We start from the raw sequence: 20,995 nt of genomic DNA on the forward strand, positions 1-20,995 counted from the left end.
AGGACTTTCTTGCTGAAAAGATCATTAAAATAATATGTTTCTTCTTTGTCCAGTAAACAAGGAATGAAGGAATAGGGACCCTTAAGAGAACAAACATTTTAACTTCAGACTTACCCAACTGATTTGCAGCAGAGCAGAATTAAAAACCCTGTCTTTTCTTGATCATGCTTCTGATTCTCCTAATATCAACTCTCTCTTCCTATGTCTCATACTAAATCCTGGAATCCACTCCTGGGGAATGGTGGTCAGGACAGAGGGGTGGTATACTTTATGCAAAGAATTTCTAAGACTTTGTAACACTTCCCTGTGTGTATTTTAGAAGAGGTAGATGATCTGCAAAGGAACCAAAATATAAAATTCACATTTGGGATTTCCTTTCAAATTTCAGGTTTGGGGCTTGGTTCCCTGAGAAGAAGAATCAGCCCCAGCTTACTGTTTCTATGTCTCCCCCATAGGGTTGGTGGAGGTATATTGGAACCTCAAACAAATGCCTTTCTCCCCTGGATGACCCTGCTCAGTGGTAATTACCACAGTTTGGAAATAATGTGGAGAACACATTTTTCCTCTCAAAATAGGAAGAGAGGGATTTGTGAGGTTCAAAATTTGCAAGTAAATATGGTTGAGCCAGCGTTGTCAGAAAAAGAGATGTACTCCAAAGTGAAATTACGAGACTACTGAAACTTAAGTACCAAAACTTTTTTTTTTTTTAATTTTAACCATTATGGGTAGAAATTTATCTAAACCATATTATTTCTCTGCTGTATCAGAGTATATTTGTATATCATTTAATCCATTTTTTATGACATTTATAAAGTTTGCTCTAATGGATCAGTGTTGCCCCAGGGGTCCACTCACGTTATATAGGGATGTTTCATCTAAGATCACATGGTTCTAGGTAGAATACTTTTTAATTATGTAATAACAGCTTTTTGAAAGTCTTTATTTTTTCTTTTGCTGTCAGGTTGTGGGCTTATCACTTCTCTCTGCAGCCAGTCTGCAAGTCTTCTTTCCTCTTCTAATTTTCTGCTTCTGATCTGCTAAGTTTAAAAAGTGATTTTATTAAACTGTGTGCCTGAAACTAATACTACACTGTATATTAACTAACTGGAATTTAAATAAAAACTTTTTTTAAAAAGTGATTTTTTAAAAATGCGTAGGGAAATAAGGAACTCCCTTTGAGAAAAATGTATGTATGACCTATAATGACTTTTGGGGGAGCACTCTTCATATGCCATTTTTACTTCTAGTTTTTGGCTTCATTACAGAGAAAGAAAGTTACTGCATAAAAATACATCTGTAGATGAAGCATAACTGTCAAAATAAAAGTGTTTATGGCCACATACATTATTTACAAAATATAAGTGGGATATATAAAAACTCTACTAATTCTTAGGTACTTACATGTTCAGAAGCAATTAGACAATACCTTGTTGACTCTCCTGCAAGAACTAATCCATCCCAAATCATGTTTAACTGTAGAAAATCTGTGCTAGTCTTTAACTCTTCAGGGGAATTTACTGCCTACTATATGGAATATAGGAGTGATGTACTGTTTGTGATCAGATTCTGATTTTAGACCATTACAAAGATTGATCTCTTGGCTTTTGGTAACTCCTAAATGGAATGTCTCGTGCCTCTTTTTTTCTAGGTACCATCCCCAGTATCAGAACCTGAAGAAGAAAATGATCCTGATGGTCCCTGTGCTTTCAGGAGGCGAGCAGGATGCCAGTATTATGCTGTAAGAACTTGGTTTTTGTAGTGTTTTTGTAAACTGAAATTAATAGATATTTCTTGTCAAGGTAACTTAGCCTTAATCTAAAAATGGGAAGTCCACTGGCATTTTTTAGTTACTGTCACCTATGCACACACCAGTAAAAGATGCTCAAAGGTACTGAGTCCTTTCAGAGGTTATTAAAAAATATCAGAATCCTTTACTTGGAAATTGATAATTTAAAATTCTAAATTTTAGAAATTTAGTTGTACTTTGGGCTTTAACTGTAGCCTCGTTTAGCAGTTATGAAAATTACTGTCACTGCTAGAGTTAGGTAAGCCCAGAATCTCTAATTGAAAATTTTTTTTTAAAGATTTATTTATTTATTTGAGAGAGAGGGTGTGCACGCACGGGCAGTGGGGGAGGGGCAGAGGAAGAGAGAATCCTGAAGCAGACTCCCCACTCAGCACGGAGCCCGGCGAGGGCCTCACTCCCATGACCCTGAGATCATGATCTGAGCCAAAATCAAGAGTTAGCCGCTTAACCAACTGAGCCACCCAGGTGCCCAAAAATTTTGATTGTTGCTGCTTATTAAAATTTAGGGAAGTCCATCTTGTGCATACATACCAAGGAAGGATCAAACATAGACTTTCTTCATGGCGATATGTTATATAATAATAATACTCAAACTTTTTGACACACTTAGAAATTGCTTTGTGCTATTAAGTCAAGTTTTGGTGCAGCATTATATCAGGAGTGACCCTCACTCCCAAATGCTCAGGTTTCAGATAAGGTATAGCTATAGAGTTGTGAGGATAGCTTTCAGATATAACTTGCAGAGACCATTTGTCTTGCTGCATTATGGTAAACATCTACACTTCCAACATTTCAGGGTTTGTGTGTGTGTGTTTAGCACAGAAGAGGTAGAAAGTTATTTATTTACGAGTTACGCTAATGAGAAAAAGAGAAAATTATTATAAAAAGGTAGAGAAATGTTAAGGCCCAGAGAAATGAAGAAGTGTCAGCCTGGGGCGCCTGGGTGGCTCAGTCGTTAAGCGTCTGCCTTCGGCTCAGGTCATGATTCCACGTCCTGGGATCGAGCCCCGCATCGGGCTCCCTGCTCCGCGGGAAGCCTGCTTCTCCCTCTCCCACTCCCCCTGTTTGTGTTCCCTCTCCTGCTGTGTCTCTCTCTCTCTGTCAAATAAATAAATAAAATCTTTAAAAAAAAAAAAAAAAGTGTCAGCCTGACCCATACATACATGCTTAAAGTACAATTTTTGGTTCAAAAACAATTTTCCTTCTGGTTTATATCAATAGGAAGCCTATGCATTACTAACTTTACTATCTCTACTTTTCTACATAGATGTTAAAAGCCATATTTTTCTTTAAAGATGTATTTCTTCTAATATATATTATACCCTAAAATATTAAATTCAATTTCAGTTATTTTGGTGAGTGAACTTTTGATTCAGTTTTATAAAGTTTATCTTGTTAATGTCATTTAAAACCCAATTTTACAGTTTTATATCTAAATTTTAATTGCCCTGCTAATGCTGTACTTTATTTTTATCATGATGTAACTTCTCTTCATTTCAGATTTACTCCATGACTTTTCATTTTATTTCTTTCTTTGCAGCCTCGTTTGGACCAAGCTAACCACTCATTTGAAAATTCAGAATTGGCAGATTTGGATAAGTTGAGATACAGGCATTGCCTTACAACGCTTACAGTCCCAAGAAGATGTATAGGATTTGCAAGGAGGCGAATTGGCAGAGGTGGAAGGTAAACAATTTGTTTTGGCCTGGGTTTTTGTTTATAAACTAGAGGGGGCGATATAAAGAAAATGTTACTAAGTTCCTCCAGATAATACTTGGTTTTATATTGTTTTTTCAGGGTTATAATGGACCGAATATCCACAGAACATGACCCAGTCCTGAAACAGATAGACCCTGAAATGCTGAATGGTTTTACAAGCTCTTCCCAAACTATAGACTTTTCTTCTAATTTCACTCGGACCAATGCTTCCAGTAAACATTGTGAAAATAGACTGTCCCTTTCTGAAATATTAAGCAATATCAGATCATGTCGACTACAGTGTTTCCAGCCAAGGCTACTAAATTTACAGGACAGTGATAGTGAAGAATGTACCTCAAGAAAATCAGGGCAGACTGTGAACAATAAAAGAGTTTCTGCAGCATCTGTAGCTTTATTGAACACCAGCAAGAATGGCATATCAGGTAAGCTGTCACTTTGTTAAAAGTATATCATGCTCTTTTTTTCTCCTTAATTTTCATTATCCACTAAATAAGTGCTAAGTGCTCAGGGTAAATTTGGAAGTTTTTTTTTTTTTTTTAAGATTTTATTTATTTATTTGACAGAGCACAAGTAGGCAGAGCGGGAGGGAGAGGGAGAAGCAGGGTCCCCACTGAGCAGGGAGCCAGACGTGGGGCTCGATACCAGGACCCTGGGATCATGACCTGAGCCGAAGGCAGATGCTTAACCAACTGAGCCACCCAGGTGCCCCTTGGAAGTTTATTTTCATAATCCCAGTGAAGAAAGGAATTTTTTACCTTAACCTACTACAGTTTTTTTCCAGCCTAAACCCCATTATTGTGGTTCACATTTTAAACAATGTCCTAATACCTCTAAAACCTGACTTATATTTTGAATATGTGTGCCTGGTATGGTGAATGTGTAGGCAGAATGCATAGGGAGTTCCCTATGGGCAAAGTCGTTATAAGTTGCTACCAGATCTTCATAGCCATAGTGTGCACTTCTTAAACAAAGTTTCCCTTTTTTGTATATTAGCTTTGCTCAGATGTAGGCATTGGCTCTTCAAGAGTACCATTGAACGCTTTCTTTCTGAAAAATGACTTTTTTAAGAAGCTCCCCATGAATAGTTGTAATTTTGTTTGGTAGCTTACCTCTGATTGAGATTGGAGAGTATTTTTCACTTTAAGAAACACGGTGCCCAAATTAATGTAATATTTTTATGACATGTACATTGTAAATAATGTATAATATCTAGACAATCTAAAATCTAATTTTGATTTGTTTTCCTCTGCGGATAGTCTTCTCTCTATCACATGTATACAAGTAGGTATAATTTTTAATATCCTTATGATATATACAAGCAGTGCATGGTATCCAGAGACAAAACTAGATATGACTTGACTTACACTGTTGATATCCTTCCTTTTAGAAAACGTCAGTATTTCTAAATTATGTCCTGAATGGTGCATTTTACTATACAAAATTATGTTAAACATCTTTAAAGTGGTTTCAAATCATTTTAGTTTGAAATTTGGTCCCAGTCATGTTAAGTCTTTTTTTGTTACTGGACTGCTTATTTTTAAACTTGACCTAGACATTTATCTGTTTAAAGATTATAGTAGAAAATTGGATTTGTTTGAATGATTAGAAGTTGACATGTCGTTCCTCCAGATTAGTTGGTTCATTTTCTCCTGAGCAAACTTAGATAAGGAAAATGATATCCCATTATATAAAGTTCATGAATCTGTGAAGTTTAATGAGCTTTTGAAGCTGAAACAGATAAATACCAAATATGATTTGTGGTGGCAAGCTTATCAGAAATCTCAAGGTAGGAAGTTGACAAATATTAAGTCAGATTTTTTTTTTCTGCCAACCCCATGACAGTGTTCAAATTACTTAGCTGAATTGGAATTTCTGTATCAAAAATTACTCAAAATAATTTTTGCCAAAAGGGCAGTTTAAAAACATCTCCGTGTAGGCATTTATAATTAGATTTGATAGTAGATTGAATTTCTTCTCTAACAATGTGTACCATACCAAAAAAATGATTTTACATTTCATCTCAGCTTGAACATGGCCAGCTTTCTATTGTACCTTCCGAGTAAACTCCAAAAGGATTTGACTTGACTCTTCCAGAAAATATGCATAGGTTGTGTATGTTGTTATGTCATCATTACTCTAGATGTATTGATCCAGAATATAACTTACTATAACTTATATAATTCTATAATAATTAGCTCTAGAATTTTATGACACTATCATAGTACATCAGCATAAAATAAGCATTTAAAGTATCTTAGGCATACAGGCACTTTTCAGGTAACTTAAGTGACAAATATGTGATGTTAACGTCATAGACAGTAAAGTTTTTTAATTTTTACCTTTCCCCTAAGATAAAAAAAAAAATAGTCTTTTTGGTCTGTATAATATATCCTGTCTCAATTTTTTAGTATTCTCAACATAGTGCCATTTCCTTCTTTCTTTGACAAATTTCAAGATTTAAGCAACAACTAAGCTACATTAGAATCAGTGTTTTGTTTTGTTTTTTTAAAGATTTTATTTACTTATTTGACAGCACAAGCAGGGGGAGCGGCAGGCAAAGGGAGAAGCAGGCTTCCCGCTGAGCAAGGAGCCTGATGTGTGGGGCTCAATCCCTGGACCCTGGGATCATGACCTGAGTCGAAGGTCACTTAAGCGACTGAGCCATCTAGGTGCTTAATCGACTGAGTTACCCAGGCGTCCCACAATCAATTTTTAAATAGAAATTTTCAAATATATATTTAATTCTGTTGCTAGAGTAAAGGGTTTTGTTTGACATTTTCCTTCTCAGCTGTGATCCTCTAATCATTGAGGCCACAGGGTTTTTGGTTTTGTTTTGTTTTTTTAAATACATTTGTTTTGTTTCAAAATACTAGGCACAGGTATATAAATGCATAATGGAACAAGTCTTTTAACAGCATTTTTGTAAACAGTTGAAAAGCTGTGACAATTTTAAGTACCCATTTGTACCAGTTCTATTCATTACATAGTCCTCTTAGTTCTGGTTAGATAATTTCAGTGAATTCCATTACAGTTCAGTAAATATTGATAGGAATTCCTTCATCAACTTAAAGAGAAGGATGGTAGGAGTTTTTAGAAAGTTGGTAGTTTTATGTTTGATGGACATAGATAACAGAATTGAACCCTCATCTGTTTTATTTCTTTTAATCTTTATGCCTTTATTAGTACTGTTGCCTTCTGCTTATTCTTTGTGGAGTTGGTCATGAGAGTGTGTTTGTCTTTAAGAGTAACAAGACTGACACAGGACCATATTTTTACCTTACAGAGTGTATCACTGAGCTAGACAAATTATTAAGTACTGAATTTTCTGTTTCACAGCTGGGAAATCGGAACAAAGGGTTTAATCAGAAATATAAATCTGATACACTTGACATTAATGTTTATATCACAAGTTTTTTAGTTCTTAAAAACACGAACTTGAGGGCTAGTGGCAAATAATTTTATGTTGTTAATAACCTAGTTAATATTTTTCAAGTCATAATCCCTGTGTCCTAAATATATTCTAATTGTTACTTTTGATATCATACTTAAAGGACATAAAACAAATTGAAATGTATGTGCTAGGTATTAGAAGAACTAAAACTGAAGACTTCATTTTAAAGCAAAGACACATGTCTTATTAACTATTAAGTAAGATCTGTTTTCTTAGTTGGAATAGTCTTCTCAAAGAATAGAAGCAGGGCAAAGAAAGGAAAGATAGATTGTGCTGAACGTGGCAAGTGAATAACCAAGGAGAACTAATTTCACACATAATTATTTGGAAGTATTATATGCAGAGCACTATGTTAAGTGTTTAAGAGTTGCAGTTTTACAAGACAGTAATCCTTTCAAGGAGTTTACAGCACATGGCAAGGATTACATTCTTTGTATAACTAGATGATAAAGTTTTTAGTCATTTGAAACTGCAGATTTATTTATTCTTTTGAGCTCTTGTTCTTAAAACCAGAACTTAAGAAAATGTATTGCACATCTAAAAGTAGCTTTGCTTGGGGCACCTGGCAGGCTCAGTTTGGTAGAGCATGTGACTCTTGATCTCAGGGTTGTGAGTTCAAGCCCCACCTTGGGTGCAGAGATTACTTTTAATATGAAGAAAAGAAGGAAGGAAGGAAGCTTTGCTTGTTCAGACTTGAAGAGCTGGATTAATTTACATTTAACCTTGGTTTTGACTAATGCATGGTTGCAATGAGCATTTTTTCCCCCTCATTTGTCTTCATATATTGAATAGATACCAGCAGCCTTTTTGACTAGCTGCAAATATCTTAACATTACCAATTTGTAAGAACATCAGCATTTTGGACAGTTTTCCAAGAGAAATTCCTGATTTTTTAATTTTTTCAGTTTCTTTTCCCATTCTTTCTTAAATTGCCATAAAATGTTTGCAAGTGTGAAAATTTTTGAATAGGTAAAACTACATTTTCACAACTGGCTAAGGTACTCACAAGGATTCATTTTTGACTTAGGGTTGCTTCCAGAGGTGTGAGAAATAGATTCAGATTTCAGGAATTAAAATATTTTAGTTTGACTACTAAAGGAAATAATACTGAAATTTCAGTTATAACTATTTAGGTTGGATATCAGAAGTTTAAATGGGTCTTTAAAGATTTTATTTTTAAGCAATCTCTACATCCAATGTGGGGCTCGAACCTATAACCCCTACATCAAGAATCACATGTTCTACCAACTGAGCCAGCCAGGCACCCCCTAAATGGGTCTTTATTTTCACATTTCATTTGTTCCTCATTCTTCATCCCCTCACCCTTCATCCCTGACTTCACCTCCCATCTTCACCCTTTGTACCCCTACAGTTTTGCAGTCTATTCATTAGTTTGCCTTTAACTGTGAGAGTTACATTATAGGATATGTATAGTCCTAGACAAATAATGTCAACTTTCAAGGATTGAAAGATTTATCCTCACAGTAGCTCCGATGGTTTATGTGAAGTTTCACCTGACTCCTCTGTAAGACCTACAAAGTTTAAAATAGGTTGTCTGTCTTCCCCACCCCCGTCAGCCCCAGATCTGTCTTTTAAAACAAAAATGCATATAGTCAGCATTGCTTCAATAAAGCATATATTAAGACTTTTGTAACAAAGACCTACCCTGTAGATGAAGATATACTGGATAATATATATTCATTTTGACTTTTAGATAATCTTTACTACCATATTAGATGTTCTTCATTAAACTATGAAAACTTGGTCTAGGCTAGTGTTTAAAAAAATCCATAGCTTCCCAAGAATACAGATTGTACTAGCCCACTTAGAGAAACACTGCATTAAAAATAATTTTAAAAAGGCACACACAAGCACAAAAAATCATATGTTCATACTCTATTGTGAGATGGTCATCCAGAAGATCCAGAATGTGTTTCTATTAGATTTTTCTTCTTAGTTTATCAACAAAACAAAAGTTAGCAAATACATGTAAAGATTTCCCACATACTCAAGAATACTTCTGTGGGCCCAAGTTCAAGAAACAGTGATCTAGGGGTTTAGAATTATTAAACCAGTGTAAAATATAGTGGAGATACCTTGAGTATATTTTTGATGGATCACTGTCACAATATGAGAGGGAAAGCTAATAAGGAATCAGCCTAACAGACCACCATACAGGAACCACATACCTGAAAGGTGAAAGATGAAATGAGGAATGCCTAGGACTTTTGAAATCAGAATCAACATTCCAAGGATGGTGACAAGTATTCTAACAAAAAATACATGGATTCATCTGGTGAGTAAAGCAGCTGATGAATCTTAGATGGGTAATGAGCCAGATACAAAAAAAAAAAAAAAAAAAAAGCCAGAAAGTTTAGGGGCTTTAGTGAAAAACAGACTATTGGTTATATACACAAAATATTTAGAAATGCAAATACACCACTAGTGTATAGAATGATGTATTTGCATATATAAAGAGGAAAATTCTATAATATGTGTATCCATATTTTATCATGTATTAACCACAGAGATTTGGAAAACTTCTTACTCCGGTAAAAGGGCATTTCCCATCTATCTAGATTAGTGAATTATTGCTCCCTTCACAAAACAGTCAGATTTGTGGTTACTTTTATTTTTTTTATTTTTTTATTTTTTAAAGATTTTATTTATTTATTTGAGAGAGAGAGAATGAGAGAGAGAGAACACCTGAGAGGGGATAGGGTCAGAGGACGAAGCAGACTCCCTGCCAAGCAGGAAGCCCGATGCGGGACTCGATCCAGGGACTCCAGGATCATGACCTGAGCCGAAGGCAGTCGCTTAACCGACTGAGCCACCCAGGCACCCTTGTGGTTACTTTTAAACTGACAGGACTTATAGGGGTGGGAGAGCGTAGATTTATGACCAACATAAATTTCAGTTTTATGCTAGCAACTTAGGAGCAACTAGTGGAAAGAACTTGGCTTGGCCCTAAGCAGGAGAAGCAGATTGGTTTCTGTTTTGTATGTTCCCAAGTCCCCTTTTTGCCTCTACAGCCCCGCCCCCCCCAAGGCTGGGTCCCCTCTTCTCTATCTCATTTCTAAACAGATTTCTTCACACTATAACTGCAACCTTTTCCTGACGTGTTTTAACGTTTGCCTTTTGATGACTGCAAATCAGTGTACAAAATAAATTTCTTGTCAAAGTATTTGAGTAATTTATGAAAGGAAGAATAATCAGTAGAGAAAGAACTCTCAAATTACCTACCAAGTTACTTATCTCTACCTACCATTAAGTCAACCCTAAGGATGAAAATTCACCACTGTGCCTGTGCCATTAAAATAGTACAGTTCTTACCACTTTCCGTTCACCCTAACAAAATGAAAGGGTGTTTTGTATGTGTACCAATTCTGTGCCACAATTACTAATTGCTCTTTTTGTCTAAAGAGTTAAAATAATACTAAACAATGCTCTAGAAAATTCTGAATGAGGAGCATCAGCTTCTTTTCAAGCACAAAACTTAATAGTAAAGAAAGAATTAGATGTCAAGAATGAATATAACATGCTAAGACTGAGTTGAGGGGAAGAGAAAAAAAATAAATGTCATTTTCAAAGCATTACCTTATTATAGAATTAAATTGAGTTTATATCAGTCATTCCCAACCAGTAATGGGATCAGGGATGAAATTTTTGGCATCAAAGTTAGCCTAGGTTTAAAAAGGTTAGGAAACACTGACCATTAATTTGAGTAATTTGGATTGAGTGTTGTTGGGGTTTTAATGAGTTTTCTATGGGGAAAAGGATGGGGTTCCTGAGCAAATTAATGGTCTCAACAGGACAGGGCAATAAGTAGACATATCCTCTCTTCCGCAAAAGAGGCAGTCTTATCAGCATTCCTTTTTAATTTATATGTAAATGATCATCCATTCATAAAAAGCAAGTAGAACACCTATAGTTGGCAATACTTTGTTAGTCATGGATTACCAACCGAAAGTAATTTTTTTAATTAAAAAATGCTTTTGAACTTTCTACTAATTTAGGTACATAGTTATTCTGAATTAGATTTCTATCTCACTCATGATTTTCTGAATTAAAAGATTTTGGAGAAGAAGATTCTCAATGTTCTCATTTCTCTCTGTTTTGAAATAGCCATTAAAAGTATAGTCACTTAATTTGGTTTATTCCTCACTTAATCACTGTAACCTCCCACCTTTTCACCACAACAAAAAAAACTTAGCTGTAGATGAACATAATGCTGGATTTGAGGGAGTAGACCATGCTAACACCAGATTCCAAGTCCATTTCATTTGAATTGGCACACTATACACATAAGACTTTAAACAGATTTATTTGGGTTTAACTTAAGATTTTTCCTTCCTGCGTTTTATCTAATAAACTATTTTTCATCTCTTTCCCAAGGTTTTCAAACAGCTGGAAATTCATGAATACTTCACATTTCATTTGATTTTGAAGATTGTAAACTTAGAATTAAAAATATTTTTTTCATTTAAAAATAGAACACTTGCAGTGAATTTAACATGTGCAAACAAAGAAAAACATTTGATTTTGTTGGTAATTCAGTAAGATAACTAATGTGTACTTCAAAAATACAGGTAATATTAAAATTTTAGAGTGAGCACTATCGTAGCCCCAGGTCTTTTACTCTTCTAAAAATAAAATTGCTATCTAAGAACTGTTTTTCCTTCATAGTCCAGTACAAATTTTAATGATAATGTTGCAGAACAGAAATGAAAGCATATCTAATGCTTTGTCCATCTCTGGGGCCCAACTCCCTTTTCATAGAAAATAGGCTGTATTACCATCACATTTTTAAAAATTTCTGATTTGTAATTGTACCAAATGGAAAACTTGGGGGTGGGGGGCTAGTTAAGTAACCTAGGTTGAGGGTGTAGTCTTCTAGCCAAACCCCTTTAGGTCCTGTTGATTTGATTGCTCAATTGCATTTAAAGGTTGACTCATATTAGTTGGTATTTCTTTTTATGTATCTTTTCTTTCCAGCTACACAGCAGGACTTTATAGCGGGGACCCTTTTAGTTTATTTTGCCCTGTATTCTCTTAACTCTTAAGGTAGCACTCTGCATCATCGTATATAGTAAATACTTGCTGATTGAAAGAAATAGCTGGGAGAGAGCAAAGAAAGCAATGAAGAAAAATAGAGCAAAATTACTCTAGTAGTAGATGTATTCTGATGGGACTTAATATTTCTTGATTTTGATAATGTACTACTTTGGATATAGTTTTGTGTCCTCAAGTCAATTTATCAGTGATCTACTTGAAAATTAGTGAATGAAAGTGAAGAAAAATGTTTCTTAGTATAACTTTTTCTTAGCTAATCTTGTAAACAAAAGTTTTCGATGTCTTATTTTTACTTGAAATCTACTAACTTCTGTTAACAGAGCATAATTGATTACATCGGAGGATACAGTCTGCCTTTAATTTTCTGAACAATTCTCTGATTTCTAGCCCATATTTATATTTGGGTTTAACTTAAAATTTTTATTTTTATATTTTGGGTTTAACTTAAGGCATTTTAGCATCAAATCTATTGGCTTAAAATTCAGTTAATGGTTATACTGGATGAACATCTTTGTCCTCTACTCTGATTTGTAATCAGAGAAAATGTCCTAAATGGAAACCAGCAATAAGGATCATTTATAGTCTTCCAGATGGTCCTGCTTTCTTACTTAAGGCTATCACTTAATCATTATTGTTTATAGTAATAAAAAGCAAAGTTTTTCTCATTACATAGTTACCACGATATAGTGAACTAAGAGTGATCTCAAAGACACTAAGTCTGAATAAATGGTTAGAATCTTCATGTTAGAACCATGTTATACAGTAAACACTACATACAGGAACTTTTTTAGCATGTGACATTAGAAGATCATGGATATTAGCATAAACCACTTTGGCTTTTTATTGGGTTCTTGCAGATATATGATTTGCAGTTGCTTTTCATCTTAATTATGCAATCACTTTATATTGTATTCTACTTGTGTTGTTGAAAGTACTTTAAAACATACTTATTTCTGAAATGAGTGTCCTTTACCAGTAACAGGGGGTATCACAGAAGAGCAGTTTCAGACACATCAACAGCAGTTAGTTCAGATGCAAAGGCAGCAGCTTGCTCAGCTTCAGCAGAAACAGCAGTCTCAGCATTCCTCGCAACAGACACATCCAAAAGCACAGGTAAGCTTGTCTTTTCATCATGATTATGTTTTTTTTTTTCTTTCATAATTACATAGTTTTGTTCAATTTTAGTCAAGTCACAGAGGATAACCTTGATAAAATAAAGGAAGTACTAGAGTCAAATATGGTATTTATAATTTAGGAAAGAAACTATGTTGTTTTAAAGGGTTATTGAGAATTTGTGGAAGGAATTATATGCTCTTAGAACTATCATCCCCACCCCTACAGCCCTCAAAACTTAGTTTTTTCTTTTTTTATTTATTAGAAAGCACGAGTTGGGGGGAGGGGCAGAGGGAAAGGGAGAGGCAGACTCCCCACTGAGCAGGGAGCTTAGTTCAGGGGCTCGATCCCAGGACCCTGGGTTCATTACCTGAGCCAAAGGCAGACGCTTAACCAGTGAGCCCCCCAGGCGCCCTATTTTTTTTTTTCCCAAGAATATAACTTTCCCACCCCCTTCTTAAACTGTGTGTTTAAGTGCCATATGGATGTGCCCCGTGGGCTAAGAGGTAATTCCCTTGAATTGTGCAGTAAATCTAAACAACATAGCCCCGTGTCTCTTTGAATCACATTCCCCTGAAGAAAAAAATTGCCACCAGGTTAAGTTTTCCATAGGCATGATTAAATGAATACACTAGGGATAAGAATAAAAATACCTTATGATATTGTAATTGCCAAAAGAAAGTAGCCCTGCAAACAAACACCTTGATATGAGCCCTGTAAGACTTACTTTGAACTCGTGGCCTCCAGAACTGTATGAAAATAAGGTTCTATTGTTTAAGCCACTAAAAATAAAACTAATTGAAAAGTATGTTTCAAATTTGAGCCATCTGAAAGACATCTAGTGTTTTAGGTCTTAAGTTTTGTTGCTTCATAATTCCAAAAGTAATTCTGAAGGAATAACTGAGATGAGCTCAGTCTTCCTTGTATTCTGTGAGATCTCTTAGGCCAGCGTCTGCTGATGGAAGTTCAATTCATTCTCAGGGGATCACTAAATACGCTAACCTTGGAAATCCTGAATCCAACAACATGAAAATCTCAGTGACATCAGGACCCCTCAGCACTCCTCTAGCATCCAGGTGGATTTGGGACTGTCCCACAAATTTAGAGCTATTGGCTGTTATTAACAGCCGACCAGTTTCATAGAGAATCAAGAGGAATGGCCATTAAACTTTGTTTGCTTTTTCTGAATCTCTTGGGTCGCTAGCCTGCTGCAGGTTTAGGCCAGACATGTTCTTACATTGTGACAAAAATGATGGTTAGTTCCTTTGATTTCATGTTTTCCATAGTGTCTAGATTGTCAGGTATTTTTAAAGGCTTTCATTAACACTTACTGGAGAAATCAGTAGAGTATTAAAGGTTTGAGGTTTTTAATTCCCTAGTTCTCCAAAATAGTTGCTTCTTCCCAGTTTTTAGTCATTTAATTCCCTGCTTTCATATGCCAAAAATAGTCTGTGGAGTCCTAGATCTCTTAATCTGAACACCTCTAACTATTCAAGATGAAAAAGGCAACTGCCTTTTGGTTTGCCCATTTCTTTAAATAGTCACGTTCATGAAATCACATCTGAAAAATTGAGAGTTTAATTTTGTTTATCTTACAGGGCTCAAGCACCTCTGACTGTATGTCTAAAACACTTGACTCAGCCAGCGCCCACTTTGCTGCATCTGCAGTGGTCAGCGCACCTGTTCCGAGTCGCGGTGAGGTAGCCAAGGAACAGAACACTGGCCACAACAACATAAATGGTGTTGTCCAGCCTTCAGGTAAGCCTGTGGTTTCGTGTGGTACTTTATTAGCTCAAAATTGTAACTCACTGATTTGAGATATGGCTTTTATTTAAATGCAAGGGGAAAGCATTGTACAAGAAGTCAGTCAGGACTCTTCAGAATTTCTATGGATAGGTGTCATGGAATAGCTGAATGTTTTCTAGAATTCACATAGAGCCTGCTTCCCTGTCCTCCTGCACCCACTAGATACATTCCTGTGTAGCACTTCCACCCTGCCTAGTTTTATTCATGTACTATCAGTTGCCTCACATCTTAGGAAACATATTGAGCTAATTGCTAACCATCACCATGGAATTAATCCATGCAGTGATAAAAAGGCAAAATGCAATCCAGGTTGACCCGGGGTTTGAAATTGGGTTTACCATCCCACTAGCACATACTCATCAGACTGCTTTCTCTGACTCCTCCCCTTGAAATACAGTATTACTCTGGAACCTTGTCTGCTTCTTACTACCCCGAGTCCTCAATGACTTGCTGTTCCTATCAGCCTTCAACTACTACTCAGATCCTAGGCTTTTCCACTTGCTTTTAGATCTACATATGATCCTGATTGCCTCTCCTTACTGATTTCTTCTTGCATGTGTAAATTCTGATAGAATTCAACTTTCATTTCCACATGCTCTTAACCTCCAGAGAGGACCTCTCTGCCCCGCAATTTCCTACTTTCCAAATAGGGATGCAGCAGAATACTTTGTAAAGCCCTTTTATGCAGGCCAATAGAAAGATCTATCTTTGGCGTGGTAACAGGTAAGTATGTTGTGATCAGGAACTCTCTTTGGAGAGGCCAGTATGTGGAAAATTAACTTGGTATTTAATTAGTATACCAGTGTTTGCACTTTTTATTAAACTCCTGATTTTTTGAGAGTTTAATTAATGTCTCATGATACGAATTGAATTATTTTCTTTTCCTCCTTCAGGAACCTCTAAAACGTTATACTCCACCAATATGGCTTTATCATCCAGCCCAGGGATTTCCGCTGTACAACTTGTAAGGACAGTTGGCCACACCACTACAAACCACTTAATCCCAGCATTGTGCACAAGCAGTCCTCAGACACTTCCCATGAACAATTCCTGCCTGACAAATGCAGTGCACCTCAATAATGTCAGTGTTGTTTCTCCAGTCAATGTGCATATCAATACACGGACTTCAGCACCATCGCCAACAGCCTTAAAACTTGCCACAGTTGCTGCCAGTATGGACAGAGTGCCAAAGGTTACTCCTAGCAGTGCCATCAGCAGCATAGCGAGGTGTGTGTGTGTGTGTGTGTTTCCTGTACTGTTCCATCCCTCTCTGCGGCTATACTGTGGGAGGAAAAAGACTTTTTTTTTTTTTTTTTTACCGCCCAAGCAATAGATGTCCCTTTATTGACTTGCTTTTTTAACACATACTGAGATCTGCTTAATGTAGAGCTGTATGACTTAGACTATTTTGCTTGAGGTCACTAGTAGGATGTTTAAATGCCAACCAGAAGTATAAAAAACAGGGGGGGGAAAAAACATCAAATTGAAAACTATCAGACCCCCCCCAAAAATACATCAAAAAATATTTTAGAAGCTTCAGTCTTCTGTTACTTTTTTGTAGCATAGACAGTTGGGAAGGTTAGAGGAGTTGTTGTGTTCCCTTCAGTATTATACACAAAGGGAAAGTAAGTTATTCTATGTATATGTTAAAATTGAGAATATTCTGGGATTAGCTAAATCTGTGATAATGTATTTCAGGATATGTTTTTATATTTCTTTCTGTGATACTAATACATGAGAATAGTGAATCAGAAAACAGTTGAGGTGCATGAATTAATAACTACATGACCTTAAACCTATAGTGGAAAGTAGGTAATACTGTGCTTTTAATGATTATTCTTTTTGAGCATTATATGCTTCATCTGTTGTAAAAAACTTGGATGGTCTTGTGTTACATTTCATGAGTAGTTTGTCATTGGCTTCTTTCTACTGAAATATTATGTCAAATTACTGTTTCCTAAGTAAACAGTTATAATCAAGTAATTAGGAATTAATAGGATTTCTTACCTGAAAAAAACTTGTCCTCATTCCTGTATAGGAATGATAAAAATGGGAAATATTCTTGTGAAATACGTGTTGTAGTTACATAAAAAGTGTCTGTAAATACTGATAATATCATATTCTAGAGAGCATTAATGTTTATTTTTATTCTTTGCCTTTTTTTAGAGAGAACCATGAACCTGAAAGATTGGGCTTAAATGGAATAGCAGAGACAACAGTAGCTATGGAAGTGACATAACCTAAAACATGTGGCTTTTGACCTGTGCTGATGGTGTGCAGTCATTCATATTCCAGCTGAATGCAAAAGGCGACACTCTGTGGATCACGGAGCGTAACAATGGACCTAAATGGACTACAGTATATCGGATATTAAATCGATATATGATGTATATTTTGTAAAATTGGGAAAATCACTACCTTGTAAAATAGTTTATTTGTATCATCAATATTATTTCTGTTACTTGAATAGTAGATATTCATCATCATGCTTTTGCACTTGAATTTGCAACTGAATGGATTTTAAAAAATAATTCTTTAATGGGATCATGAGCATGAAATGGGATCCTGCATCACTTGTTTTAACTATTTATTTTGCCATGTTTACATTTTGTATCTTGTAAAAATAAATCCAACTTTGTGTCTAAAAAGTAAAAGATTCATAGCTAGGAAATGAAATTCTTGTAATTTTTTTCTAAAGGAACTGTAAAGTTTTCACTTGGTTCATTTTGTTTCACAATTTGACTAGATGGACTTTTTGGTAAATACTAGTGGCATTTCACTGTCAAATATGAAGTTCAAGGCAAAATAGTATTTTCTATTACTGTGCAGGGGAAAGGGATGGATCGATACATGCAAATTTAATGTAGTAACTCACTTTTCCATATATTTTGAATGTATATTTCTATTTATAATACCAGTTTATAAAAAATAATTACACAGGAAAAACGGACTAGGAAAAATTATGCATCTAAAGCACATTTAAACTGTGCAGATAAGAAAATTTTTCAAGGATTACATTTTATCTGAAGACTGCATATTTTAACTGGCTTTAAAACTGTAACACACCACATAAAGGATATTTTACCAGGTATGTATTGCATCATATCATTGCAATAATTATTGGAAGTCTAGATATCGAGCCATCCCAGGTGTTGGGAGGGGGGGAGGGTTGTGGCAAGATTGTCTTTTCAATTTTGGAGAGTTTTCCTGTGGCTACAAGGCAAGTAACGGGTTGGAAAAAGTCTGACTGTAAGCGTTGGACACCTTCATAGTGTAGTGTTTTAGTGACTTTTTTTATACGGTTCTTGTAAATTAGATACGTGTAGTGGTGTTTCAGAATGTTTGTTTATGCACTAGTTCAGACAACTTTCCCTGTTACTTGTTCTTGATAAGTGAAAACTGCAGGGAAATAAAAATACATATCAAAACATGGACATGCTGCATATGTGTTTATTTCACAATGTGCACACAGCGTAAGTGAAAACTTAAGGGAGATGATAGCACTTAACAGCACTTTTCATTTTCACAGTGCTTTCCAAGCATTAATGAAAAGAATTATAAGAAGCTCATCTGTGGGCACTATTGGGTTTCAGATAATCCAATATAAACTACCTTTGATATGAAAAGTTCTTAAAATATTTTACGGAATGTAAGCAATTTGCAGTATAACATTCATTGAAATCTCATAAATGAGCCTCATTTTATAAATAAAAGTTTAGAATAGAAATATATTGCAAGGGGGTTTTGTCAAGTAAGTACTGGGAAATGTAAATATTTTTAATGAATATGATTAAAACCATTTCAAACTTACATAATTTTATACTTTACATTTTTTATATCTGCAGTCCTGAAAGTTGTAAATTGATATGTCAGTTGAATTAATGGGCCAAGGTTTCTGCTGAGAGTGGTTTTTATTCAGGTCCTAAATGTGTAAAGTAATTTATGGTCAAAACCACAGAAAAAAATAAATTTAATTTCTTCATTGGTTGTGACCTGATAGGATCCATGCTCGTTTCTGCCATACTACCTCTGGAGTTACTCATTGCTGATGATATAAAGGAAATAATTTTGATTTGATTTGTATTATGACTGTGTTCATTCTGCTTTTAGTTGGATGTATCTCCTTGCTATTAAGAACTTAACAACTTTAGTGCCAATTTTGGAGAAAGCTTTTTTTTCCATTTTACTAAGTAAAGCATGAAGTGAATTTGCCTTATGTGATATACATGTTATAAATAATTGAAGTAAAACAAAAGAACTATCCATTTGTACAGTTTCTGGAGATGTGGCAAATCCAGAACTTATCAAAGACTGGTGACCAATTTATTTGTTCCTTTTGAAGTAAAATAGAAAAATAAGCCTTCCTTATTTTGGTGGTTGTAACTGTTTCACAGATGGCATTTCAGTTACTTGCACGCACATTTTCCCAGTGCTTTTCAAAAACTTTTAAGTGACAAAATACTTTCACGTTATTAAAAAGAACCCTTTGTCTTTGCACTGGCCCTTCACTGAGCAGTACCACCATATCTTGGTTTTCTGAGGAAACTAATGTTGGTACTTGTAGTTCAGTAACCTTCCAGAGACCTTGGAGAATGTGGGTTTTTTGTTTTTGATGGGATCAAGAGTAGGTTGGGTTTTTGATGCTTTTTTGTTTTTAAACAAAAGAGTAACTCTCATGTCCTGGGGTATCTTGTAATTCGAAACAGAAATATTTATATAAACTTTCAAGATCATCATTATGACCAGTTATTACGATGTGGCTCTAAGTATATTTGAGGATGTTTTGCATTTCTTTCTTTTGTAAAAGACCAAAGGAAAAATAAAAATATCTGGAGGGCACATTTACAAAATTACATACATCACACACACACTCATACCCCCCCCCACACACGCATACATTGTTTTTTAAAAAGAGGGAATACAGTATTTGCACCTGTGCTTAGTGCTTAGTGTTTATTACCGAGGTGGTTTTTTTGTGGGAAGGAGAGCAGTCAAGAAGACTAGCATTTTAGAAACTTATCCCTAGAATATACTGCTATATTTGAATATAATGCTATATTTGAACAGATTTTCTTGATCAATAATACATACTTTTGACAGAAATGTTTCATTCCTTAACTAGGCAAACTATTAAATTTCAAAAGGTTAAGTGTATTTCAAGTAATTCACTATTATATCATGTAAGACAGGTTTTTTTTCATTATTGGAATATACTCATGTCTAACATCATGGAGCATGTACTTTTCTCTTAGTGACTTTTTCATTTTGTCCTAACAATTATGTAAGTACCAGTATTATCCCCATTTTACAGATCAGGGAAGTGAAGCTTGGAGAAATTGAGTAACTTGCCCTACGTCACATATCTGGTAAGTTACTGAGCCAGGAATTAAATTTAGGTAGTCACCACACTTCTAACCACTGCTTCCCATCTTTAAAGTGGAAGAAGTTATCTTCAAGGAATTACTTATTGTACTTCTCAGTCCACTTCTTGGCAGCATCTATAGCAAGCAGAGCCTCAACCTTATTTAGAAAACAACCTCCCCCACTCTTACACCACCAGGCAATCAATGTTTTGTTTTGTGCTTCCAAGACTGAATGCATTAGATCTAACTTTGGCTTCTAGCCATCCGCCAAGCAAGCCCAAACCAATCCATTTATCCTCCTCTGTCGGCCAGACCTAGCCAGTAAGTGCTTACAGTTCTCAATCAGCGCAGAGCCAGGGACCTAGATCTGGGCCTGGACTTGCCTGAGTTTTAGCCCCTTCTGGACCTTGGTTTCCTCATCTGTAAGATGAGCAAGTTCCCAAAACTCCAGAAAGGAGGCCACTTACAAACTTGGTGAAGGGTTAAATGTGGCCCATGTGCCATTGGTTTCTCCCCAAGGAGACAGTCCAGAGCTGCTTTTTTTTTTTTTTTTAAGTCATTGATGTCATCAAGGCTGACTAGCATATGGACAGTTGTATTCTATCATGTAATGCAGCTGAGTTTGTGTGGAACCAATAATTCTAGCCAGCTTCAGTGACTGCA

At 35.5% G+C, this 20,995-nt stretch overlaps 1 protein-coding gene across 3 annotated transcripts in view; it reads left to right on the top strand.

Annotated features, from left to right (window-relative positions):
• The window catches only part of EPC2 (enhancer of polycomb homolog 2), a 124,185-nt gene extending 104,848 nt beyond the window's left edge, over positions 1-19,337 (top strand). For 2 of the 3 annotated variants that reach the window (XM_045868903.3, XM_064586512.1), the window contains 7 exons: positions 1,649-1,738; positions 3,348-3,493; positions 3,605-3,948; positions 13,027-13,163; positions 14,762-14,921; positions 15,863-16,196; positions 17,136-19,337. In XM_045868903.3, coding sequence (XP_045724859.1) covers positions 1,649-1,738; positions 3,348-3,493; positions 3,605-3,948; positions 13,027-13,163; positions 14,762-14,921; positions 15,863-16,196; positions 17,136-17,208 — 1,284 coding nt within the window. In that variant the 3' untranslated portion in view covers positions 17,209-19,337. The remainder of the gene's footprint in view (positions 1-1,648; positions 1,739-3,347; positions 3,494-3,604; positions 3,949-13,026; positions 13,164-14,761; positions 14,922-15,862; positions 16,197-17,135) is intronic. The other variant, XM_045868904.3, reaches the window with a different exon arrangement.
• The last annotated feature ends 1,658 nt before the right edge of the window (positions 19,338-20,995 follow it).

Source organism: Mirounga angustirostris, unplaced genomic scaffold (genome assembly GCF_029215605.1).
Source record: "Mirounga angustirostris isolate CCGP_5_RB_7025 unplaced genomic scaffold, mMirAng1.0.hap1 SCAF_3, whole genome shotgun sequence".
Taxonomy (NCBI): Eukaryota; Metazoa; Chordata; class Mammalia; order Carnivora; family Phocidae; genus Mirounga; species Mirounga angustirostris.